At 47.4% G+C, this 27,415-nt stretch overlaps 1 protein-coding gene across 4 annotated transcripts in view; it reads right to left on the bottom strand.

The window, feature by feature from the left end:
* LOC140724816 (estrogen receptor beta-like) overlaps positions 1 to 27,415 on the bottom strand; it is a 305,615-nt gene that overhangs the window by 196,181 nt on the left and 82,019 nt on the right. For 3 of the 4 annotated variants that reach the window (XM_073039457.1, XM_073039459.1, XM_073039460.1), the window contains exon 2: positions 3,833 to 4,330. In XM_073039457.1, the coding sequence (XP_072895558.1) occupies positions 3,833 to 4,330 (498 nt within the window). Of the gene's footprint in view, positions 1 to 3,832; positions 4,331 to 18,288; positions 18,385 to 27,415 lie in introns of those variants that run through there. The other variant, XM_073039458.1, reaches the window with a different exon arrangement.

Genomic DNA, 27,415 nt, shown 5'->3' with positions numbered 1-27,415 from the left:
CTAGCCAAGCCTTGTCACGTCCTCGCCTGGGTTTGGGGGTCTGAGCCCGAGGACAAGGACCCAGGTTCTGGGTCCTTGTGCAGTCTCAGGCTCGGAGTCCACCCCAGGCTCCTTGTTCTCAGTCCCTCGTCCTGGTCCTGCTTCCCCTGCCTAGACTGTATCCCGTCCCGTCTTTGGGTTATGTCTCGTCCTGTTTCCGGGACTCCAGTGTCTGTGTCCTGCAGTTGGGTCCTGATTCAACACCCGACTTATGACATAACCTTGAACTTGGACTTGAATCCATGTTCTGTTGATGTGTTGTTGGTTGAGAGTTGGACTAGGACCACCTCCTAGCTGACAAGCAAGACCTGAAGGGTATGTGCTAAGCCTACTGCTCATCTCTACACTCTTAACTGTGTGGCTAGGCACAGATCAAATGCCATCTATAAATTAACAGATAATACAACCGTTGATGGTAGGATCTCAGAAGGCGATGACGAGGTGTACTGAGGTGAGATTGATCAGCTGGTTGAGTGGTGTTGCAACATCAACCTAACACAGCAAGGCCAAAGAATTGGTAGCAGACTTCAGGAAGGGAAAGTAGGAAGAACACATACAATTTCTCATTGAGCGGTCAGCAGTGGAAAGCTTGAACTGCTTCAAGATCCTAGGCGTCAACATCTCACAGGATCTATCCTGGGCACAACACATTGATTCAATCATCAAGAAGGCACACTAGTGGCTCAAATTCTTTAGGAGTTTGAGGAGATGTGGTATGTCACCAACGACTCTGACAGATTTCTACAGATGTACAGTGGAGAGCTTTCTGACTGGTAGCATCACCTCCTGGTACAGAAGCTCCAACACACAGAACTGTGAGGGTTGGACACCACGCCAGCTCCATCACAGGCACAACTCTCCGCACCATTGAGTACATACTCAACAGGTGATACCTCAGGAAGGAGGCATCCAACATTAAGGTCTCCCACCATCTAGGACATGTGCCCTTCTCACTACTGCCATTCAGGGAGGAGGTACAGGAACCTGAAGACACACTCAACATTTTAAAAGCAGTTTCTTTGGTTCCACCATCAGATTTCTGAATCCTTCCTCAGTACTATCCCGGCCACTGTGTGACCCTCCTCACCTTCTCAAGGACAATATGGATGAGCAGTATGAGTTGGCCTCACCAGACATCCCCGAATTAAAATACCCCAGGAAAACCTGAATTACTGAGCGCAAGTTCAACAATAAAAAGGCTGATGGAACACAGTGTAGGGAATTGTATGGCCATGCATTTTGGTGGAAGGAATAAAGGTGTAGACTATTTTCTGAAAGGGGAGCAAATTCAGAAATCCAGAGGTGCAAATAAACTTGGGAGTCCTTGTGTAGGGTTCTCTAAAGGTTAACTTGTAGATCGAGGCAGTGGTAGGAAGGGCAAATGCAATGTTAGCATTCATTTCAAGAGGACTGTAGTACAAAAGCAAGGATGTAGCGCTAAGGCTTCATAAAGCCATAAGATAGAGGAGCAGAGAAGGCCATTTGGCCCATTGAGTCTGCTCCACCATTCAATCATGGGCTGATCCAATTCTTCCAGTCATCCCCACTCCCCTGCTTTCACCCCATACCCCTTGATGCCCTAGCTAAGATACTAGTCAGGCCACACATGGAATATTGTGAGCAGTTTTGGGCTGCAGATCTTAAGAAAGTATGTACTGACACTAGAAATGTTCCAGAGGAGGTTTACAAGAATGATCACAGGAATGAAAGGATTAACATGAGGAGCGTTTGATGGCCCTGGGACTGTGCTCACAGGAGCTTAGGAGAATAAAGGGGGATCTCATTGAAACCTACCAAATATTGAAAGGGTTAGATAGAGGGGACATGGAGTGGATGTTTCCAATAGTGGCGGAGTCAAGGACCAAAGGGCACACCCTCAGAATAGGAGACCCCTTCAGAACAGAGATGAGAAGGAGTTGTTTTAGCCAGAGGGTGGTGAATCTGTGGAATTCATTGCCACAAACAACTGTGGAGGTCAAGTCATTGGGTGTATTTAAAGTAGATGTTCTGGAGTAGTAAGGTTGTCGAAGGTTACAGGGAGGAGGCAGGAGAATGGGGTTGGGAGAGATAATAAATCAACCATCATGGAATGCTGGAGCAGACTTAAGGGACCCAATAGCCTCTTTCTGCTCCTATGTGCAGAAAAATCTATAAACATTTAAGGCTCAGTCCAGTCACCCATACTCCTGTAATGTGGATCTTTGTCTGAGCGTTAATGAGTTCTCCAAATGTCTGCCAGGATTACACAGCAACATCTTTCAAATGATTCCAACCATCTCAAGGGTTCACTCATGGATCCAACATGTATATGAGTAGCCCTGGTCATAGCTTACAAACAGGCATCAATTGCACCATTCAATTAGTGTCCCCACACTAAACATTGCAGCCAGACAGGTGTGAGATGTTTAAATCTGGAAGGACAAACCAGGGGAGGACTTGCACAGCAAGTGGTAGGTCACTGAGGATTGTGGTAGAACAGAGGGATCTGGGAATACAAATCTGTAATTCCTTGAAAGAGGTGTCACAGGTAGATAGGGTCATAAAGAGACCTTTTGGCACATTGGCCTTCATAAATCAGAGTACTGAATTAAGGAGTTGGGATGTTGAAAATGTTGGCGAGATTCATTTGTATCAAGTAAGAGAATTTTGGATAAGAATATGGGTGGGAGGGGTACGGAGGGTTATGGCCTGGGTGCAGGTTGATGGACCAGGTAGAATAATTGTTCAGCACAGACTGGATGGGTTAAAGAGCCTGTTTCCATGCTGTAATGTTCTATTACTCTATAAACAGAGATCAAAAATAAGAAAAGGGCGATCACTTTAATGCAGTTACAATATTGACTCTCTAATATTCACCAAGAATTTGAGGAACAAATTGTCAATTGAATAGAGATAATAAGATAGTAATGGTAAGTGACTGAACTTTCGCAGTATTGACTGGCATCGAGATAGGCACATCCTGGTGGGCTGAACAGCCTGGTCAGTCCTGTACATTGATTGTAACATTCAGAGAAATTTGGGTAGGTTCATTGATGGAATGGGTATGGATGACTACAATGCATGTGTGGGTCAATGGGATTGAGTAGAATCATAGCCTGGCATGGACTAGATTAGCCAAAAGGCCTGTTTCTATGACTCTAAGGCATTGCAGTCAGAAGACCGGGGTGCGTGAAGAGAGGGAGGGGACTGTGGAGTCAGTCCCATTCCCTCTTCACCCACTCGAGCAGGGTGCAGTCCACAGGTGGTGGTGTGGTTCACGGATATCCCTGAGCACTGGAGCAGTACAAAGAGATTCATGGGCAAACTCACCCAGAGCCCAGTCAAATAGCAGAGACTCTACTCTTGACCAAGTCCAGCCCAGGGGAAGGCACAGTCAGAAACTTGGGAAGAGTGGACTATGGGAGAAAGGGAAGGTGATGGGCAGATGAGGCGAGGAGAGAGGCTAACAGGGAGGCCAGAGCAGGGAATGGAAAAAGAGAGGTGGGAAGGGGAGAAATTACCAAAAGCTAGAGGAAACCAGCAGAGGAGAGTGGACCATGGGAGAAAGAGGAGAAGAACCAGAGTGCCCTCCTGTTTTTGGGACTCCCAACCCTAGGAAAAGACTATTCACATTCATCCTGTCTATGTCCCTCGTGATATAGATGCCTCTATAAGATCACCCCTCTCTCCTATGCTCCAAGGAATAAAGTCCCGGCCTGCCCAACCTCTCCCTGTAATTCATTCCCTTGAGTCCCAGCAACTTCCTTGTCACAGAAGTAACATGGCCAACACTGGGTGCAGACCTGCCTCTTACCTGTTGGGTGGTTGCTGTTCCATTTGTAGTTCGCTCCATGGGCTCCGAGGGGGATCGGTGTACCTGACGGGTTGCTGGCAGTGGAGAGTGAGCGGAGACACGTGGCCAGAGGAGGACCAGTACATCGAGGGGCTCAGAGTCTGCCTCGCGAAGGTGTTTTCCGTTCCACTGGCATCACCGGACACACTGTAGCCCAAGATGGACGGGCTGTAGAAGGCCAGCGCGGGGAATTCGTGCCTGTTCTCCACGTAAGGCGCTGGGATACATACAGCCCCACTTTCATTCAGACCGGACAGCACGCCACTGTATTGTGGCTGCGCCGTGGAAGCTGGGGGCGAATTTTTCATGTGATTATCCGCCACCTCGGCTCTGAATTCCGGCAGCTCAGGCAGCGGTGGACACTCCTTCCTCGGGGACAAAGCCATCCCTGCCCCACAGCCCCCGCGCAGTAGGAACTTGCTGGGAGATGGCCGCTCAAAGAACCATTGTGTCTTGTCGCTGGGAAGTGGAGAGCAAAAAATTAAAATGGGAATCACATTCACTGCCTTTCCCACCCCTCCCAAGGACCTGAAAGAGCAGATGAATTGAGTTTATTGTCATGTGCACAAGTCCACATTTACATAGGTGATACGAAAAACTTACTTACAGCAGCATTGCAGGGACACAACATCGGGTATGCAACGTTGCCAAGATAAACACAAATTAGGCACAATTATACACAATTTTTGCAAGAAGGAACACAAATAGAACAAAATAAAATGCAAAATACCCATTGCATTGCCGAATTGTAGGGATTAAGGCCGTGTTGGTTGGTTCAAGAACCAGATGGCTAACGGGAAGTAGCTGTTCCTGAACCTGGTGTGTGCGGCTCCTTTATTTCCCTGGGAATCTTTGATGATAGATGTTTTCTTTTTGAGGCGGTGCCAACTGTAGGTACTGTTGATGCCAGTGATGTATTGGGCAGAGTCCACTGCTTTCTGGAGCTTCTTACTTTACCTCATTTGAACTGCCGGCTTAAAACCGGTCACTTAGGGCAGATGGGGCTTGTCAGCCACGATCGGGGGCTCGTCCAGGAGAAGGCTTTCTCTGATCTCAAACCTTCACTGCCGTGTGGCTATACCCTCTCATGAGGAAGGCTTTAGGAGTAAACCCCAGGAAAAATCCGGAGTTTAGGAGTCCCTAAGGCAGTTGCTGTGATTCAGCTGGTCCCTACCATTCCTTTGGATTCATCAGCTGCGTAGGGTGTGGTCTCCCGCATGGGCAACAGCATTTTCTCCATAACGTACTGCTCTGGCATATGCATCGACTGATCGTAGACAGCTAGGATGCAACATCTGTGGTTGATTCCGACCAACAGAGGCCTCACCAGACTGTGACTCAACCAGTCAGGGTACTTAGATGACACTTTGTGACTAGTTGCATCATGGTCTGTTGATGCTTGTTAAGTGTTTAAGGACAAGCTTTAGGAAGATGAGGTGTAGAGATCTGTGAGACCTCACTGGCTATCTAGACCTGGTAGCCCAAAGTAGGGTCCTGGCCATAATGTCTCCGATTAGAATGGAAAGGAGGTTGTCCAGACTGTTACAAAAGGGCAAGGTTAGATTACAAGGAATAAAACATTTTAGCCAGAGGGTGGTGAATTTGAAGAACCTATTGCCATAGACAGCTGTGGAGCCAAGTCATTGGGTATAGTTAGAACACCAACTACAGATTACAGAACAGTACATGCCCTTCCGCCCATGAAGTTGCACCAACATTTTAACCCACTCTAAGATCAATCTAACTCTTCCCTGCCACATAGCCCTCCATTTTTTTTTTATCATTTATATGCCTATCTGAGAGTGTCTTAAATGCCCCTAATAATTCTGCCTCTACCATTATCCCTGGCAGGGTGTTCCACACACCCACAACTCTCTGTGTAAAGAACTAACCTCTGATGTCCACCCTATACTTTCTTCCATTCACCTTAAAGTTATGCCCCCTTGTATTAGCCATTTCCAGTCTGGGAAAAGGTGGTGGCTATCCACTGACTATGCCTCTAATTATCTTGTACAACTCTATACAAGAAATGCAGCGACGACTTATGGAAAGCTATCTTTAGAGCAAGAAAACATTTCCGATTGAGGTTAGAGATGGAATTGGATGCATGTCAGCTCTGGCAGGGTTTGCAGGCTATCACTTCCTACAAGGTGAAACCCAACATCGTGAATGCTTCACTCCCAGATGAGCTCAACGTCTTTTCTGGAGGGAGGGAGGGAGGGAGGGGGAGGGAGGGAGAGAGAGAGAGAGAGAGAGAGAGAGAGAGAGAGAGAGAGAGAGAGAGAGAGAGAGAGAGAGAGAGAGAGAGAGAGAGAGAGAGAGAGAGAGAGAGAGGGAGAGAGGGAGAGGGAGAGGGAGAGGGAGAGGGAGAGGGAGAGGGAGAGGGAGAGGGAGAGGGAGAGGGAGAGGGAGAGGGAGAGGGAGAGGGAGAGGGAGAGGGAGAGGGAGAGGGAGAGAGAGAGAGAGAGAGAGAGAGAGAGAGAGAGAGAGAGAGAGAGAGAGAGAGGATGAAACTACATCTATTCGGATCCCTACAGTATCTGGTGACCCCGCGACCTCTGCCTCAGCATCGGATGTCAGATCATCTTTCAAGAGGGTGAACCCTCCCAAGGCATGAGGCCCTGTTGGTATACCTGGTAGGTACACCAATATGTGGGAGTTTTCAAGGACATCTTCAATCTCTCATTGCTGCAGCCAGAGGTTTCCACCCGCTTCAAAAGGGCGACACCATATGACTATCACCCAGTGGCACTCACATTTACAGTGATGAAGTGCTTTGAGAGATTGATCATGGCTAGAACCAACTCCTGCCTAAGCAAGGACCTGGACCTACTGCAATCTGCCTATCACCAGAATAGATGATGCAATCTCAATGGCTCTCCACTCGGCCTTGGATCACCTGGACAATACTAATACCTACATCAGACTGCTGTTTATTGACAACACTCACCGTCCAACACAATCATACCTTCAGTTCCAATCAACAAGCTCCAAGATTTCTGCTACTGGATCCTTGACTTCCTCACCAGGAGACAACAGTCTGTAAGGATCATAAATAACATCTCATCCTCGTGGATAATCAACACTGGCAGACCTTGGGGATGTGTGCTTAAGAGAAAGAGACTTCACAATGTAGTAATCCAATCACAAACAAGAGAAAATCTGCAGATGCTGTAAATCCAAGCAACGCACTCAAAATGCTGGAGGAACTCAGCAGGCCAGGTAGCATCTGTGGAAAAGAGTACAGTCGGTGTTTTGGGCTGAGCCCCTTCAGCAGGACTGGAGAAAAAAAGATGGTGATGAGGAGTCACAGAAGTGTGAGGTAGATCAGCTGCTTGAGTGGTGTCACAACATCAACCTTTTATTCAACATCAGAAAGACCAAATCATTGACTGTGGACTCAGGAATGGGAAGTCAAGGGAACACACATCTGTTCTCATTGTGGGTTGACAAGTGGTATGGATGAACAGGTTGACATCGATGGATCTGGGGTTGAGAGGGTGAACAGCTTTAAGCTCCTCTGCATCCACATCACCGAGGATCTCACGTGGTCTGTACATAACGGCTCCGTGGTGAAAAAGGCACAGCTCTTTTACCTCTTTTACCTGAGATGGTTGAGTAAGTTTGGTATGGGCCCCCAAATCCTAAGAACTTTCTACAGGGGCACAATTGAGAGCATCCTGACTGGCTGCATCACTGCCTGGTATGGGAACTGTACCTCCCTTAATCGCAGGATTCTGCACAGAGTAGTGTGGACAGCCCAGCACATCTGCAGTTGTGAACTTCCCATGGTTCAGGGCATTTACAAAGACAGGTGTGTAAAAAGGGCCTGAACAATCATTGGAACCCAAGTCACCCCAACCACAATCTACTCCAGCTGCTACCATCCAGGAAGCGGTACCACAGCATAAAAGCCAGGACCAACAGGCTCCAGGACAGCTTCTTCCACCAGGCCATCAGACTGATTAACTCACGCTGATTTGAGTGTACTCTGTATTAAATTGACTGTTCTATTTATTATAAATTAATATAAGTTACTATGACTGCACATTTAGACAGAGATGTAACGTAAAGATTTTTACTCCTGATGTATGTGAAGTATGTAAGAAATAAAGTCAATTCAATTCAGGCTCAAGTTCCTGTGTGTCGACATCTCTGAAGATCTATCCTGGGTCCAACATATTGATGCAATTACAAAGAAGCCACGACAGAGACTATATTTCATTAGAAGATTGAGGAGACTTCTACAGATCTACCATGGGGAGTCTTCTAACTGGTTGCGTCACCATCTGGTATGGAGGGGCTGCTACACAGGATCAGAAAAAGCTGCATAAGTTTGCAAACTCAGCCATTTCCATCCAGCATCAAGGACATCTTCAAAAGGCGATACTTCAAAAAGACAGTTTTCATCTTTAAGGACACCTATCACCCAGGATATACCCTCTTCTCATTACTACCAGCAGGTACAGGAGCCTGAAGACCCACACTCAACAATTCAGGGACAGCAATTCTCTACCATCAGATTTCTGAACAGTCGATGAACTGATGAACACTACTTCATTTTTCCTTTTTTTTTTGCACCATTCATTAATTTTTGTGATTTATAGTAATTTTTCTGCCTTTGCTGCCATAAAACAGCGAATTTCAAATGACAACATAAGTGAATCTGCAGATGCTGGAAATAAAGGGTCCTCCTGATGAAGGGTTTCGGTCCGAAACGTCATCACTACCTCCTCCCATAGATGCTGTCTGGCCTGCTGAGTTCTGCCAGCATTTTGAATTTCACATGAGTTGGCGATATCAAACTTAATTCGGATGTTGTCCTTAGCCAGTGCAGCAAACACTCCTCTGGAACCACCTGGGCAGAGGCCTACATTGTGTCACTCTGGAAAAATGGCCTTGGGATTTGAGGAGATACTGAAGCCTCAGCATTGCTGGAAGCTGGAGTGTAAGGAAGCCAGTAGCTTTCAAAATTACTCCCTCATGTCTCAGTTCCAACAATCTGCACACCACATCACTTGCCATGAACCGTATGCTCAGACAAAGGCTTGTATTATTTAAACCTTCTTCAACTAATTCCATCTTGCAACAACTCCCTGCTCTGCCTAAACTTTGCCAACTTTGGTTGGAGGTGGACCTGCTGGCCTTGACACATGACCTCACCTCGATGCCCCTACCATTGAATGGCCACCACGTCCATCACTGGGTAACCCCGCCTGACCTCTCACAAGGCAAGCAGGTGATTGACTGCTAAGACTGTCGGTCTATGCTCCCACAACAAGGTAGTGAAAGTGAAAAGTAACAAGTGAAAGTAATCAAACGAAATGTTTTACGAAGCATAATATTTCAACACCTTTTTAGCCTTCTCTGCTCCGTTCACATTTGGCCACAGGCTGAGCGTTCCCTAGGGCAGGAAATATTACATTTTCACTGTGGATTAATCCAACATTTTTTAAAATCCTGAAGCAGTCTGAAATTGAATACAAAGGATTCTATGTAATGCAAGAATTCAGGCAAAGCTCAGTACGGCAAATGTTCCTCCATGCTGCCCATGAGAAACATAACTTATCATGGAATGTCAGAGGACAGCATTCATTCTTTGAGTCAATCCTAGCTCTCGGAGCAACCCTGCCAGGCCAAGGGCTGTAGCCCCTCACTTTCTGTCTCCCTTTGGAATAAAGGAGTTGTTAGCAGGCAGCACGGAAGGTTAGGCGCTGTGAGAGGAGGAGGCAGAATGAGATACATTCGGTCCATTTAAGAGACATTAAGACATTCACTTGAAGGATGCAGAACTAATGAGGCCAGATAGAACGATGCAACAAACAAGAGGCTGGAGGGGACTAGACGAATCAATGCTTCAGGCCGAGGCCCTGCCTCTGGCCCGAAAGGTGGGAAAGAGAACGGTGCAGCACAGAAACAAGCCCTTCAACATCCAGGACTCAACACCTCTTGGCAATGTTTAAGGGCGACACGGTAGCACAGCGACTAACGCAATGCTATTACAGTGCAGCAATCGGGATTCAAATCCCACTGCGTCTGTAAGGAACTTTATGTTCCCTCCCCTTGACCGAATGGGTTTCCTCCCCCATTCCAAAGACATACAGGTTAGGGTTAGTGAGCTGTTGGCATGTTACCATAGTACCGGAACATGGTGATACTTGTGGGCTGCCCCCAGCACATCCTCAGACTGCGTTGGTCTTTGACATAAACGATGCAATTCACTGTTCATGCCGATGCAAATGTGGCAACTAAAGCCAATCTTTGTCTTTATCTCCTTTTGCAAGTGGACCTTTAACTTCCTGACCAACAGACCACCATCAGTTTGGCACGGCAACTGCTCTGCCCAAAACAGCAAGAAATTGCAGAGAGTTGTGTGGACAGAGCTCACCAATCATAGCAACCAGCCTCCCTCCCATAGACTCTGTCGACACTTTGTGCTGGCTTGGTAAAGCAGACAGGATAATCAAACAGACCACCCATACTGGACACTCTCTCCTCTACCCCTCCCATTAGGCAGAAGATACAAAAGCCTGAAAGCACACACCACTACGTTCAAGGACAGATTTGGCTATAAGACTCCTTCCGGTAAGATAGCAGCATGTTGGGACACAGTGGCCTCTTGGGGGGTTACCAGAAGTGTGTTTTCTTTTGTTAAATGTCTTTTTTTTAATGATCACAAGACAATGTTGGACTCGTAGAATTTCAGGTACTGGTGGTCTACCCCATCAGTGGTGCATGAAGACGGCATGCAGTGCAACTCTGGGTGATTGTCTTCGATGTTTCTCCGGCAATCGCAAGGCCCTGTTGGATATCGATAATGTCAGATATCGCAGGCCTGCTTTCCTCGCTTGGTGGAAGAGCTGTGTGGCCTCGGCTGTAGCGAGTACTAGGCCTCGAGCTGCAGGCTTGCCTGTTGCTGCAGTCCAGGAAAGGAGATGCCGGGGGCGAAGTAGCATGGCGTCCATGCTCAGTTGGGGGCTGGCCTTGCCTATTACTGATGCTCTCTAGTGTTCGATCAGTGGAATGACAGGTTAGATTGCCCGTGTTTGCTCACTGCCGGGAACTGCACCGTCAAGTTGCAGAACACGTCGCTCAAGGACTTAGGCCTTATATAAATTTATTTTTTTGCATGATTTTGCTTTTTTTTGCTTGGTATTTTGAACATGGCCCCAGAAGAATGCTGTTTCCATCGGTTGTATTTATGAACAGTTGAATGATAATTAAACTTGAACTTGAATTTGAACAGTGGCCTAATATAATAAGATGGACCAATGACCTCACAATCTATTTTATTAAGATTGCCATGGAACACTACAGCATATAAAGAGGCCCTTTGGCCCATCTAGTCCATGCTGAACTGTTAATTTGTCTAGTCCCATCAACCCACATCTGGACCCTTTCCATACCCATGCCCTTCCCATTCACGGCCTTGCACCTCATTGCCTACCTATGCTGAACTTTATTTGTAGCTGGAACACTTTATTCTGCACTATGTTATTGCTTTTCCTTGAACTACCTCCATGCACCATTGTAATTAATTGATCTGTATGGATAACATGCAAAACAAGTTTTTCACTGTACCTCAGTACACGTGACAATAATAAACCAACTTGCATTTAGCTCACGATGTTTTGCTATGTGCCAAACTAATTAAGAAGGTAATTAAATCCCTGACTTAACTAATCACATCTGCCTACACAATGTCCATCTCTCTCCATTCTCTGCACATCCATGGGGCCGGTTTAAGAGCCTCTAAAACACCTCTGTTCGATTTATCTTCACCACCTACACCACACTCTGGGTAAAAATCCTGCTCGTCAATATTTAAACTTTCTCCCTCTCTCTGTAACCGTGTGCACAGAGGAGCAATCGCCAACGTTCAAAGGAGAATAGAGGAGGGTGGAGCAAAGGCTGGCCTAAGATAGGTGGATCCAGATGAGGGAGGTGACTGGCAAATGGAGGAAGGGAGGGTGGGAGTAGTGACAGAGGCTGGGAGATGGTGGCTAGATCCAGGTCTGGAGGGGTGATAGGCAGATGGAGGAGGGGAGAGTGACAGAGACTGAGAGGTGATAGGTGGACCCAGGTCAGGAGGGAAGACACAAACACAAGAAACCACCTAACACCCCCTTAGCCTCCACATCCAGCACGTGATTCTCCATACCTTCCGCCATCTCCAATAGGATCCCACCACCAAGCCATCTTTCCCTCCCCCCCACTTCTGCTTTCCACAGGGATCACTTCCTACGCAACTCCCTTATCAACTCATCTGAGACCTGACGAAGGATCTCGGCCCAAAATGTCGACTGTTTACTCTTTTCCATCGATGCTGCCTGACCTGATGAGTTCCTCCAGCATTTTGTGTGTTGCCCAGAAGGGGAGACAGGCAGATGGAGAAGGGAGGGTGGGAATTGTGACAGAGGCTGGGAGGTGATAGGTGGAGGTGGGATCTGATAGGAGTGGATGTTGGAGCATATAACCAAGTGAGGGAGAAGGGGAGAACAGGTGGGCAGGGGAGGGGAAGCAGTGGGAGGAGTATGTGAGTGATAGGCAGATGAAATGGGTGGTGGTGGAGAAGAAACAGAAAGATGGGAGAGTGAAGCTCTGTGTAGGAGGAACTGGGTAGGCGAGGAAGACAGAGAAAGGGACAGAGGGCGAGCAGGTATCAGAAATTGGAGAATTTGGATGTTTCCATTAGTGGGGAGTCAAGGATCAGAGTGTACAGCCTTAGAATAGGATGTTCCTTCAGCACAGAGATGAGGAGGAATTGCTTTAGCAAGAGAGTTGTGAATCTGTGGAATTAGTTCCACAGATAACTCTGGAGCCTATCATTGAGCATATTTAAAGCAGAGTTTGATAGGATCTTGATTAGTAGAAGTGTCAAAGGTTACAGGGAGAATGTGGTTGAGAGGGATAGTAAATCTGCCATGATCAAATAGCAGAGCAGATTTGATGGGCCAAATGGCCTAATTCTGCTCCTATGTCTTATGGTCTTACCATTGGGTCGTTGACCACCTACATGAGGGGCTGCTCCTCTGGTTTGAGTTTGGCCTCTCCTCTTGGCAGTGGAGGAGGCCAAGGACAGAGAGGTCAGTATGTGATGGAGGGGAATTAACGTGGCTGGCAACTGAGAGCTCCAGCAGGCCATAGCGGACAGTATAGTGGTAGTCCTTCGGACTGGAAGAAGACATGCTGTTGTGTAGTTCATCTGTGGGCACAGAGGTGGCTCTGCAGTCCCAGTCTGGAAGCGCAGAGTCTAGCACAATGGGGGCACTGGAAGTCCGTTATTGTAATAATTGTGGCTGCTGTTCTGTGACGCCACTCAGGGTTTTCCATCAGTTTTTGGCAGCACCTGTCTTCAAAACTGGTGTAGGCTTCATAGCACAGGGCTCGCCAGCGGGTTCTGTCAGCAGCCGCAGCTTCTAGTTCCCCTGGCTGGATGTCACAGTAGTGTAGGGTTTCATTCACAGTGTCTTTGTAGCTCTTGCGTGAGGTCTCTTTCCAGTCTCCAGTTCACCATAGAGCAGCTGGCGAGGCATACGGTGGTCGTCCATTCTGATGACGAGTTCCACCCACCGCACCTGGGCTCTGATGATCCGGGACTCAATACTGGTGGACTCCGCGCAATCCAAGACCTCCAGGTCGGAGGAGACGCGGTCTTGCAAACGAATGCCAAGGATGGAGCGGAGGGCGCGCATGTGAAATTTCTCCAGTTGTCGTCAGTACAGAGTCCAGGTCTCACATCCTTATAGGAGAGAAGGGATGACCACAGCTCTGTAGACTTCCAGCTTCGTGGAGTTGCGGACGTTGTGTTGATCGAGCACTCTGGTATGCAGCCTCCCCAGAACCTGGCTGGCCTTGCTGATCCTGGAGTCAATTTCTCTGTTCAAAGACCCATCACTCGAGATGATGCTTCCCAAGTATTTGAAGCTGTTTACATTTGTCAGCTGGGTGTCGTCAACAGTGATTTTTGGTTCAATGGGATTGGTGAAGTATTTCAGTCTTGTTCAGGCTGATAGTCAGGCCAAAGGGCATAGCAGCATCTGAGAATTTGTTCAATATCAACTGTAGATCACTGTCTTTATGTGCCAGGAGCGCACAGTTATCAGCAAAGAAGGATTTTTGAATGACTGTATGGAGGCACTTTGTCTGTGCGTTCAAGCAGCGAAGGTCAAAGAGAGAGCTGTCCAATCGGTACCTGATGTACACTCGCTCCTTCAGACCCTGGACAGCACGTGACAACATGCATGTGAGGAACAGACTGAACAGGACTGGGGCTAGTACACAGTCCTGCTTCATCCCATTGGAAATGGCAAATGCAGCTGACGTATCACCACTGAAAAGCACCTGTCCTGTCATTCCACCTTGGAGCAGCCGAATCATCTTCACGAATTTCCTCAGGCATCCGTAATGTCTCAGGATGATCTAGAGAGCCTCCCTGTTTACAGTGTCAAGTGTTTTGTCGGGTCAATGAAGACAGAGTAAAGAGGCTTGTTCTGCTCGATGCACTTCTCCTGGACTTTCCTCTCGGCAAATATCATGTCTGCTGTACTCCGTTCTGACCGAAAGCCACACTGCGCCTCCGGGAGGTTCCTTTCCGAGACAGTGACAGATCTGTTCAGGAGAATGCGGGCAAAAATCTTGCCTGCGATGGACAGCAGTGAGATACCCCTGTAGTTTCCGCAGTCTGATTTGCTTCCCTTGTTTTTGTAGAGAGCCGCAATGAAGGCATCGAGGAAGTCGTCCAGCATCTCCTCTGTGATCCGGATGTCTTCCAGGATGTCTTGGAACACCCTTGAGGCGTTTGGGCCTAATGCTTTGTAGATCTCGGCAGGAATGCCATCCTGCCCTGTTGCTTTATTTGGGTTCATCTGCGAGATCGCTTTCGTGATCTCAGCCGCAGAGGACGGCAGGTCTAGGCCATCCAGGAGTGGCTGCTGAGGGATCTGCTGTGGACGGCCTATTGAGCAGGCTGGAGAAGTGTTCAGCACAGCGGTTTTTCAGCCTTTGATCAGGCTCGACCCGTCAGGTGACAGCAAGGGGGAGAATCCTGATTTAGAGCCCCAGCAGGCCACAACGGACAGTATAGATGGGCTACAATGCCAGCACAGATATGGTGGGCAGCAGGGCCTGTTTCTGTGCGATATGACACCATGATTGACATCTGCCTGTTTTCAGTCTCTGCTTGAAACTGCAGAGTTGTGGTCACATCACAGAAACCAGCCTCCGCTCCACCAACTCTGTCTATACACTCACTGCCTTGGTAAAGCAGCCAGCGTAACTCACAGACCCCTCCCGTCAGGCCTGAAAGCTTGTACCAGCAGACACAAGGATAGCTTTTACCCCGCTATGATAGGACTTCTGAACAGACCTCTTATCCGACAAGATGGACTCTTGACCTCACAATCACACACCTTATTGTCTGTCTGCACTGCACTTCCTCTGCAGCTGTTACACCTTATTCTGCATTGTTACTGCTTTGCCTTGTTTTGCCTTTATGTACTGTGAATTGATCTGTCTGAACAAGATGCACGGCAAGTTGTTCCACTGAATCTCAGTAGGTAACAGTAATAAACCAAAATTAAAACCTTTCCCTGAATCGAGCGAATTGGGCAAGTTAAAATCAATGCATCCACTATCTCACGAGCCACTCCCTTTAAGACCCAGGGTGAAGCCTCAGGGAGGCTGACCCACAGCTCCAGCATCTTGTTCCTCGTGTTCATGACTTCAGAACAGGTGAAATGTTCCACTTCCATCCCTCATTACCTGGCGGCCCTGCCTATGTACCTTTATAAATAAATGAAAGGGTTGCAAAGAGAGCTTTTGCACTTTGACCTTCAAGGTATTGAATACCAGAGTTGGGATTTTGGTATGCTTTTGGTATTCTGGCCTTTATAAATCAGAGCATTGAGTATTGGAGTTGGGACGTAATGTTAAAATTGTACAAGGCATTGGTGAGGCCAAATTTGGAGTATTGTGTACAGTTCTAGTACCGAATTATAGAAAAGATGTCAACAAAATAGAGAGAGTACAGAGGAGATTTACTAAAATGTTACCTGGGTTTCAGCACCCAAGTTACAGAGAAAGGTTGAACAAGTTAGGTCTTTATTCTTTGGAGCGTAGCAGGTTGAGGGGGGACTTGATAGAGGTATTTAAAATTATGAGGGGGATAGATAGAGTTGACATCCATTGAGAGTAGGGGAGATTGAAACAAGAGGACATGAGTTGAGAGTTAGAGGGCAAAAGTTTAGGGGTAACACGAGGGGGAACTTCTTTACTCAGAGAGTGGTAGCTGTGTGGAACGAGCTTCCAGTAGAAGTGGTAGAGGCAGGTTCGGTATTGTCATTTAAAGTAAAAAAATGGATAGGTATATGGACAGGAAAGGAATGGAGGGCTATGGACTGAGTGCAGGTCGGTGGGACTAGGTGAGAGTAAGCATTCAGCACGGACTAGAAGGGCTGAGATGGCCTGTTTCCGTGCTGTAATTGTTATATGGTTATATGGATGATATGTTGGAATTGTGTAAGACAATGGTGAGGCTTAATTTGGAGTATTATGTGCAGTTCTATTCAGGAAAGGTATCAATAAAATTGAAAGAGCACAAAGACAATTTACAAGGATGTCATGGGGTCTTGAGGACCTGGGTTATAGGGGAAGGTCAGGACTTCTTTCCCTGAAGAGTGAAAGAATGATAAATTTGATAAAGACAAAACAAAATTATGAGGGGTATAGATAGGGTAAATGCAAGGAGGTTTGGGTGAAACTAGAACTTGAGGTCATGGGTTAAGGGAGAATGGTGAAATATTTAAGGGGAACTGCTTCACTTAGAGGGTGGTGCAAATGTGGAACGAGCTGCCAGCAGAAGCAGGAGATTTAAGTTCAATTTGGATAATTCAGGGATGTTTGTATAAAAAATGGAGGGCTGTGGATCAATTGGACTAGGCATAATTATAGTTCTGCATGGATTAGAAGGGCTGAAGGTCCTGTTTGGGTGCTATAGTGCTCTATGACTCTATGAGATGGGACCTGCAGACAGCGAGTAGTGATTAGCTGGATGATATCCAGCTCTGACCACATGCAAGGACAACATTTATGCGGTAAATAAAAATTGCCTTATTGTTTAAACAAAACACAGGTTAGATGCAATTGGAAACTCCCTCTATGATTCACTGTCTCTTACAGGCAGGATAGAGATAGCAAAGATCAAACACAAGACCATAAGATACTGGAGCAGAATTAGGCCATTTGGCCCATCAAGTCTGCTCCGCCATTTCATCATGGCTGATCCATTTCCCTCTCAGCCCCAATTTCCTGCCCCCTTCCTATAGCCCTTCATGCCCTGACCAATCAAGGATCTATCAACCTCTGCCTTAAACATATCCAATGACTTGGCAACCACAGCCGCCTGTGGCAATGAATTTCACAGATTCACTGGTCTCTGGCTAAAGAAATTCCTCATTTCCGTTCTAGATGGACATCCCTCTATTCTGAGGCTATGTCATTTGGTCCTAGACTCCCCCACCACAGGAAACATCCTCTCCACATCCATTCCATTGAGGCCTTTCAACATTCAATAGATTTCAGTGAGATTTCACCCCCCCCCCTTCATTTTTCTGAATTCCAGTAAGTACAGAGCCAACAATTGATCCTTATCTGGTAACCTGTTCATTCCTGGAATCTTTCTCATGAACCTTCTCTGAACCCTCTCCAAATTCAGCACATCCTTTCTTAGATAAGGGGCTCAAAACTGCTCACGTGAGTGCAACACAGACCCACCATACACTGACAGGGTCAGGCACAGAGTGAAGCTCCTATCACACACTCTCAAGGCTCAACACAGAGTGAAGTTCCCTCCTCCACACCATCCCATCAAATACTGTAATCCCGGGGTTAGACACAGAGTGAAGCACCTTCTACACCACCCCATCACACACTAAGACACCAAGTGAATCTCCCTCTACCCTGCCTGTGGAACAAGAATATAAAGCAGCCCACGATGAAAGTGCCAAACATGATGCCGAATTAAACTACAACTGTCTGCCTGCATGTGATGCTGTTGCTTCCCTTCCCAACCTGCCAATGTTTTGGTGTAATTACTTTACACCCCCAAGAGCTCTGGGCTCTGTGACTTATAAATGAAAGCTTTGAGAGTGTGTGGTGCAGCGGGCACACATATGCAGCCGGGCTTTACACAGAAAGATCTCACGGAACCCAAATTGAGTCCGGTGGTGTCAGATTCAGAGCAAGCCCAACTCCCTCACCTCCACATCCTCCCGCAAGCTCAGCCTCTGTTAGCTGGGCCGAGCCCCCAGGGCGTGGGGTGAGAGCATCGGGAGAAGCTCATCTCGCTAATACACCCTTCTACTTCCCCCGCCCCGCTGCCCACGGGAAACATTTGTATCGAGGAGCCGCAGATGTACCTGCTCTGCTAGTCTTTCCCACAGCGTCGGCTGAGGGCCCCGAACGGCACTGAACTTCAGACACAGCAGTCGGCTTCCAATATGTTCAGGGCGAAGTTCAGCCGACAGGACAGTGATAAATCACAGCCCGAGTGTATGGGGAGGGGGGGCAGAGAGAGATTGGGCAAGCAGTCAGGCAGATCGTCAGCACCTTGCCCATAGCCTCTGCATTGACTCTGAAGGCGAGCCTTTGCACACAGCAGATCCAAACCCTTCACCGGGGTGTAGAGAATCTTTCCTTCTGGGGCATAGTGGGTGTGAAGGATAGTCGTGGGACAGAACATCATACACAGAACCAGGAAAGTACAGCACTGAACACAGATGATGTGGGGAGGATAATACAGTCACATAGCACAGGACAGGCCTTTCAGCCCAAGGTGTCGATCTGGGCTAGTACCATTTACTACAGAGAACAGTACAACACAGGACAGGCCCTTTGGCCCAGGATGTTGTGCCAACCTAATTAGACATGTACAATGCTTACTAATAAAACAATTTCCATGTCACTTCGTTCTCTGCATATCCATGTGTCTATCTAACATCACTCTATTGTATCTGCCTCCACCAACGCCCCTGGCAGCACATACCAGTTACCCATCAATCTCTGTGTAGGAAAGACTTGGAACAAACAATATTACATCACAGGACAGGCCCTTTGGCCCAGGATGTTGTGCCGACCTTTTATTCTACTCCAAGATAAATCTAACCCTTTCCTCCCATGTAGCCCTCCATTTTTCCATCGTCCATCCGCCTAAATAAGAATTTCTTAAATGTTCCTAATGTATCTCCTCCCCGGCAGCAAGTTCCACACACATAGGTGTGAAAAAAATGCTACCTCTTACATACCACCTGGACTTTCCTCTCATCACCTTAAAATTATGCTCCTCATACCACCCTGTCCACTCAATCGATGCCTCTTTCATATTCAAATTTCCTTTCATCCTCCTTTGCTCCAAAGAGAAAACTCCTCATTCGTTCAAACTATCCTCACGAGATGTGCTCTCTAAACCAGGCAACATCCTGGTGAATCTTCTCTGCACCCTCTCTAAAGCTTTGACAGCCTTCCTCTAATGAAGCAGCATAAATGAACAGAAGTGGGGTCTAACCAGAGTTTTATAGAGCTGACAACATTACCTCAACGCTCTTGAACTTAATCCCTCAATTAATGAAAATCATTCACATCTACCCATAGAAAAGGGGGAATGGGGGGGGATTGTGGGTGGTAACTCTCCAATCACCAAGCATACAGTATTCCCACAGGAGAGGGAACTGGAGGATGGGAGTTCATGAGACATATGTCCCTGGAGTCCACAGTGCAGGTGCACCATCTACTAGACAAGGGTGCAAGAAAGAGGCTTGCAGAACACAGGGAGTTAGTCAGAGGCTAATGGTGGCCAGGTTTCCCAGCATGCACCACTTCTGAAAGCCCACTATACAAGCCATGGACTCCATACAGTATCTCAGTCTACAGAGCTAGCCCTCTCCATACCTCCCTCCCCCCTACCTGCTATGATCCCACCATCTTCAGCTCTTTATCATCTACTCCTTCCATCACCTGGCTCCACCCATTACTCATCAGCTCCTGCACCACCTCCTCTCCTCTTTGTTCCCTGTATCAGCTATGTCCCCTTTATTTCTTTATACACTCACTAACCACTTCATTAGGTACCACCTCTACCTCATAAAGTGGCCACTCGGTGTACATTCATGGTCTCCTGTTCCTGCAGCCCATCCACTTCAAAGTTTAGTGTTTTGTGCATTCAGAGGTGCTCCTCGTTATTGCAACCCACGGTTATTTGAATTGTCGTCGCCTTCCTGTTAGCTTGAACCAGTCTGGCCATTTTCCTCCAGCCTCTCTCATTCCCAAGGCCCTTTTAGCCCACAGAACTGTCGCTCACTGGATGCTTTTTTTCTTCTCCATGGATTGTCACCTCGTCGTGGTGGAGAAGCTTGTGTCCTGAGATCCCGGGAGTGATGCCGTCTGGAGCTATGCTCCTGGTAGGGACACCCATGGCGATAAGGTCGAGGGTGAGGTCCCTGACAAAGAACAATCCAACCAAGACCTCAACGGTGGAACAGGCGGACGAAGTTACTTCGAACTCAATGGCTGTGAAGGCGGATGAAGGCTGCAACAAATCCATCAGCTCCAATCGTCGTGGTTTCCATGCCATTGGAATCAGTTGGTTGATTTGTGAAGTATCGTGTGCTTCTTGGAGTGCAACATCAAGTACACGTTAAACAAATACACGCACAGGCGTCTTCGCTCTGTGGAAACGGAACGAAGACCATCATCCTCGACCTCGAGGGATAGCCACGACGATGACAATGACTTGTTTTTTTGCACCATACTCTGTAAACTCTAGAGACTGTTATGTACAAAAATCCCAGACGATCAACATTTTCTGAGGTACTCAAACCACCTTGTCTGGCACCAACTATCATTCCATAGTCAAAGTCACATTTCTTGCCATTCTGCAGTTTAGTATGAACAACAATTGAACGCTTGACATCTGCATGCTTTTATGCATTGAACTGTTGCCTCATGATTGGCTGATTAGATATTCGCATAAGCGAGCCCATGTACCTAATAAAGTGGCCACTGAGGTAACCTCTCATCCCTCTTTACAACAACCATCTCCCCTCTAATCTTTCTGTACACTTAAAGGACTTTGGCCCAAAACATCAACAGTCCATCTCCCTCCACTGATGCTGACTAACGTGTCAAGTTCCTCCAGAGTTTTATGCTTCACCCACATCTGGAAGAAATCTCACATCACCAGCAGCTCACCCTCACGCCCCTTACCCTCCCAACAGAGGGAGTGGGCCTGGTAGAGGCCTAGAGCAAAACAGCAAGGATACAAGCCCTTCAGCCCAATGAGTCCGTGCAAACCACCATGCCTACACAGCTGGTTCTAATTCCCTGCATATGGCCCGTATTCCATCTCGCCCCATCCCTCCATCTACCTGTCCAAGTGCTTTTTAAATGAAACTATTGTACCTGCCTCAACCATTTCCTCTGGCAGCTCATTCCATATACTGAGTGGAAAAGATGTTCCTTTTAATTCTTTCCAGTCTCACCCTAAACCTATGCCATAAATTGGACATTGGTCTAGCCTGGAGTAAAGACTGTTACTGTCCCCCTTTCTAAGCCTCTCATAATTATATAAATTTGCCCCTCATTCTCCAATGTTCCAAGGAATAAAGACCCAACCTGGACAACTTCTCCCTATAACTCAGACCTGACAACATCTTCAGAGTCATAGAGCACTACCGCACAGTTACAGGCCCTTCAGCCCATCTAGTCCTGGCCGAACTGTTATTCTACCTAGTCCCATCGACCCACATCTGGACCACAGCCCTCCGTATCCCTCCCATTCATGTACCTATCCAAACTTCTCTTAAATGCTGCAATCAAACCCACATCCACCACTTCCGCTGGCTGCTCATTTCACACTTGCACCATCCTCTGAGTGAAGAAGTTGCCCTTCTTAGCTACTTCACCTTTCACTCTTAATCTATGGTCCCTATGAGCTTTGTTGTTAGTCTCACCGAACCTCAGTGGGAAAAGCCTGCTTGCATTTACCCCATTTAACCCTATAATGTCCACCTATAGTCAGAGAAGTGCAGGTAACATTTCTTATTCTTTCCCATTTCTCTTCTAATATTTATATCTGTGCACTTGTAATGTTACTGTGACACTCTAACTTCCTTTGGGGTCTCTAAATTATCTATCTAACTAGACCCCTCATAATTTTGTATACCTCTATCAAATCTCCCCTCAATCTTCTACGTTCTACAGAATAAAGTCCGAACCTATTCAACCTTCCCGTACAACTCAGGAGGATCTTGCACTCTCTCCAGTCCAAGCACATCTTTCCAACATCAGGGCGGTAGAACAAGGTAGCGAGTACATCCTCAGAATGGAGGCTCTTGGAACAGGCTGTTGATTGATCAGGGGTTCAGAGAGGACAAGTTATCTGTGGGCACGCAGTCAAGCAGTTATCAGCTTGAACCCAGCGGCCGTTTCCATGAAGGTCTGGGTAAATGATTCACCATTAGTTACCCTGGAATAGAGATATACTCCCAGTGTACACACGGAGTAGCCTCATCGCCCAGAGTCACCACTGGGGGGTGGTAGTATCTGAGAACCAGACACACTGCGGCCACTGCGTGGTTGGGGGAGGGAGTTTAGGGACAGAGGGGGAGTTTAAGGTGGTGGGAGGAGTGTAGGGACAGAGGGGGTGTTTAAGGAGGTGGGAGGGGGAGTATAGGGATAGAGAGGTGTTTAAGTGGTGGGAGGAGAAGTTTAGGGACAAAGGGTTGTTTAATGTGGTGGGAGGGGATGTTTAAGGTGATGAGGGGAGTTTAAGGTGATGAGAGTGAGATTTTAGGGTGGGGCAAGAGAGTTTAGTGTGGATGGAGGCAGGGTTTAGGGGATTGGGAAGGAGGAGGGAGGGAGAGTTTAGGGGATTGGGAAGGAGGGAGGGAGATTTTAGGGGATTGGGAAGGAGGAGGGAGGGAGATTTTAGGGGTATGGCCAGGATACCGATCGAGTGGGCTGCTTTGTCCTGGATGGAGTTGAGTTTACTGAGTGTTTTTGGAGGTTAACTAACCCAGGAAAGTGTCCCATCACATTCCTGACCTGTGGAAGTCTTTAAATACAGAACAGTACAGCTCAGGAACAGGCCCTTTGACCAACCCATGTCTGTACCAACCCTTACATCAATCTAACTAAACCCATTTGTCTGCACACAGTCCATATCTCCCTGTTCCCTGCCTGTTCCTGTGTCTGTCCAATTACGTTTTAAAAGTTGCTGTTGCATCTGCTTCCCCTGGCAACCTGCTCGATGCACCTACCACTATTGTTTTTAAGAAAATCCTTGCCTCATAAATCTCTTATAAACTTTGCTCTCTCTCACCTTAAAAGCTTTGCCCTCCAGTATTTTACATTTAAACCCTGGAAAATGGCTGTGACTCTCTACACTATCCACGCCTCTCATAACTTCCCGCCACTGCCTGCAGTAAGTTTGTACATTCTCCCAGCGACCGCCATCAGAGAGGAGGGACAGGAGCCTGAAGGCGCACACTCAGCGATTCAGGAACGGCTTCTTCCCCTCCGCCATCAGAGAGGAGGGACAGGAGCCTGAAGGCGCACACTCAGCGATTCAGGAACGGCTTCTTCCCCTCCGCCATCAGAGAGGAGGGACAGGAGCCTGAAGACGCACATTTAACATTCCAGGGACAGCTTCTTCCCCTCTGCCATCAGATTTCTGAATAGACAATGAGCACTGCCCCACTGTTCCTCTTTCACACTTTTATTTCTCATTAAAGATTAGCTTTACTTGTCACACGTACATTGAAAGCTCGAAACAGTGAAATACGTCGTTTGTGTCAACGACCAACACCGTCTGAGGGTGTGCTGGGGGCAGCCCGCAAGCGTTACCATGCTTCCCGCACCAACACAGCGTGCCCACAACTTATTAAGCCACATATCTTTGGAATCTGGGAGGAAACTGGAGCACCAAGAGGAAATCCACGTGGTTATGGGAAGAGTGTACAAACTCCTCACAGGCAGCGGCAGGAATGAAACCCTGATCTTAAAGCTGCTGATGTATAACATTACACTAACACGCCTCCCCGGTAATCAGTATTACAACAGATAGTAATTTCATGTATTGCACTGCTCTGCTGCCACTGAACTAATTTTGCCGCATATGTCAGTGATGTAAACTCGACTCTCAGCCACTCCTTACATACAAACAAATTCCCATAACATTACTAAATTCAAAAGTCCAACATAAATACATACATTCGTTCCTTCAAATAGCAGAGTTCATGTCGTGGAGAGCCACACAGCACAGAAACAGGCCCTTTGACCCAGCACATCCGTGCAGACCAAGATGCCCATATCATCCAGTCCCACGTGCCCACATTTGACTTAGTTTCCCTAATTTTAGTCATTGCTTTCTCTCATCAGCACTGTGTTCAGTTCCAGTCACTTCATTACAGGAAGGGCGAGGAAGCTTTAGAGAGGGTGCAGAGGAGATTTACCAGGAGGCAGCCTGGATTAGAGAGCATGTCTTATGAGGAAAGGTTGAGTGAACTAGTGCTTCTGTCTTTGAAGAAGAGAAGGATAGAGGTGTACAAGATGATAAACGGTGGATAGAGAGTGGATCGAGTGGACAGCCAGAGAATTTTTCCCAAAGTGGAAACAGCTAACACGAGGGAACATAACTTTAAGATGATTGGTGGAAAGTATGTGGGGGCGGGGTGGATATCAGAGGTAGTTTTTTTCCCTGGAACGTGCTGCTGGGGGCGGTAGTAGAGGCAGATACATTAGGGACATTTAAGGGACTCTGAGATAGGCACATGGATGAAAGAGAAATGGAGGGATGTGTGGTAGTGAAGGGTTAGATTGATCTTCGAGTAGGTTGAAAGTTGGCACATCATGGGCCTGTATTTGGCTGTACTGTTCTATGTAGCACTAGGTCTCTGCTCAACTCCACTCCAGAGGGTTCCTGCCACCTCACACTTGTCCAAGTTAAACCCCATTATCCACTTCCTTGGCCACTTGCCCAGTTAATCCAACTCTGTTGTAACCTCAGACAACCTCCTTCACTGATCAGTCTTGCCTACAATCTCTGACGTCGTCCCATTAAGCAGCCGGTTCTGAGGTTGTGTTCACAGTGATAGTAGTACTGCGATCACTCAAGACAAGTATGATGTTCTCCTGAGGAGTTATTCACTTAATGGACAAAGGCTGTGCATGAATTTACTCAACCTGGGGAGGCTGAGGTATACTTTTTGTGACGCCCGGTCAGGACCAAGGAGCAGTGAGGGATTCAGCCTGCTGTTTGTGAAAGAAGCGTCTGTGCGTTTTAAGCTAAGTAACCTCCTGGAAACCAGATATAGCTGTGGAAGGGCTGAAGTGGATGCAGTGTAATGGACTGAATCACACCGCAGTGGTTTAAATGATGCTGAAAATAGGTGTGTCTGTCTGTGTGTGTGTCTGTGTGTGGGTGTGTCTGTGTCTATCTGTGTGTGTGTCTGTGTGAGTGAGTGTGTGTGTGTGTCTGTGTGTGTGTCTGTGTGTGGGTGTGTCTGTGTCTGTCTGTGTGTGTGTCTGTGGGTGTCTGTGTGTGTGTCTGTGTGTCTGTCTGTGGGTGTGTGTGTGTGTGTGTCTGTGGGTGTCTGTGTGTGTGTCTGTGTGTCTGTCTGTGGGTGTGTCTGTCTGTGGGTGTCTGTGTGTGTGTGTGTGTGTGTCTGTCTGTCTGTCTCTGTGTGTCTGTGTGTGTGTGTGTGTGTGTGTCTGTCTGTCTGTCTGTCTGTGTGTGTGTGTGTGTGTCTGTCTGTCTGTGTGTGTCTGTGTGTGTGTGTGAGTGTGTGTGTCTGTCTGTCTGTGTGTGATTTAAGACCAAACATGCAACACAAGGAGTTAAGCAGCTTTTCAGAACCTTTCCAGAATCTAAAGCAAGACCATAGCTGTATACGTCCTTGTTCTCCTACATTCCAGGTAACAAAGCATAGTACAGGCCCTTCAGCCCATGACATTCTGCTAACCCATTATCCAACTCCAAGATCAATCTAACCCATCCCTCCTACCTTGGCTTCCATTTCTCAGTCACCCATGTGCCTATCTAAGAGTTTCTTAAATGTTCTGACTCTATCTGCCTCTATCACTTCCACCAGCAAGGTTATCCATGCACCCACCACTCTCTGTGTAATTGCCTTAAAATTATACCCCCCCCCACCCCAAAAGCGATCTCCACCCTGAGTAAAAGCCTCTGGCTACCCCATCGATTTACGCCTCTAATCAACTCGACTAAGTCACCTCAAATCGTCACTCGCTCCAGAGAGAGAAGCCCAACCTGTCTGGGGTGTGTGGGGTCTTTGAGCACACTGCCTGCGTTACCAAGGCACTGAGAAGTGCAGACAGAGTCTGTGAACGGGAGGCTGGTTATCGATGATGTGCTGAACTGTTCACTCCCTGTGCTCATTCCTAGTAGTCATATCCTTCGCTGGCCTTGCCCACCTCCTGTGGCCCTGCAACCTTCCCAGATCTGAGCACGCCTCCATTCTCCAGCTCCCAAACAGCTGCAACACTGTCTACTCTTTCAGTTACCTGAATCCTGAGATCTGGAATGCCTTCCCATAATCTCTCTGCTACCCCCCCACCCCCGCCACACCACACCCATGTCTTTAAACCTGCTTCTGGATATCTCTTCAATTGGTCCACTGCCAAGTGTTGGTAAAATGATCTGGAGGAGCATTCGGAACGTGTTACTGTGTTACACCAATTCTTTTTACAAAATTACAAACGTTTGTTCACTTACAAAATACAGATAATAACCAAGGGTTCACAAAACTATTGACAAACTCAAATTAAAAAACCATTACTATTATAATCCACAAAACACTTTGTGGGGGGGAGGGGCTCAACGTTCACAGAAATCCTCCACTGTGCCCACAGAGATTGCATGGTCCCTCTCATGGACACCCGGGCACAGACACAACCCCAGAAGAGGCCAGCCCTCAATTGCCTGCTGCCTGGACCCGTGAGTGGCCAGCTTGGCCAGGCCCAGGTGACCCTCTCCCTTCAGTACTGGGCGACTTGAGGTCAGGAGCGAGGGGTCCTTCACACACTCAAACAGGGGCCACAACCTCTCTCTCTCTCTCTCTCTCTCTCTCACACACACACACACACACACATTATATATCACAATTTGATTGTTCCAGATATAGAACGTAAAAGAGTACAGACCCTTCGGCCCACAACATTGTGCTGAACCATATAAACCTGCTCCATGGCCAATCTAACCTTTCCTTCCTACATAGCTCTCCATTGTTCATTCATCCATGTGTCTACCTAAGAGTCTTTTAAACATCCCTAATGCATCTGCCTCTAGCCGCAAGCCAGCAGTGAGTTTCAGACACCACCACTCTGAGTGAAAAAATACACCTCTGATATTTCCCTTATGCATGTCTCCAATCTCCTTTAATAGATTCCACAAGCATTAGCATTTGCTGCTTGGTGAAAAAGACACTAGTTGTCCACTCTATCTTTGCCTCTCACAATGTTATACACCTT

Source organism: Hemitrygon akajei, chromosome 3 (genome assembly GCF_048418815.1).
Source record: "Hemitrygon akajei chromosome 3, sHemAka1.3, whole genome shotgun sequence".
Lineage (NCBI taxonomy): Eukaryota > Metazoa > Chordata > Chondrichthyes > Myliobatiformes > Dasyatidae > Hemitrygon > Hemitrygon akajei.
The sequence above is the reverse complement of the archived record's forward strand: the minus strand, read 5'-3'. Positions and strand labels throughout refer to the sequence as shown.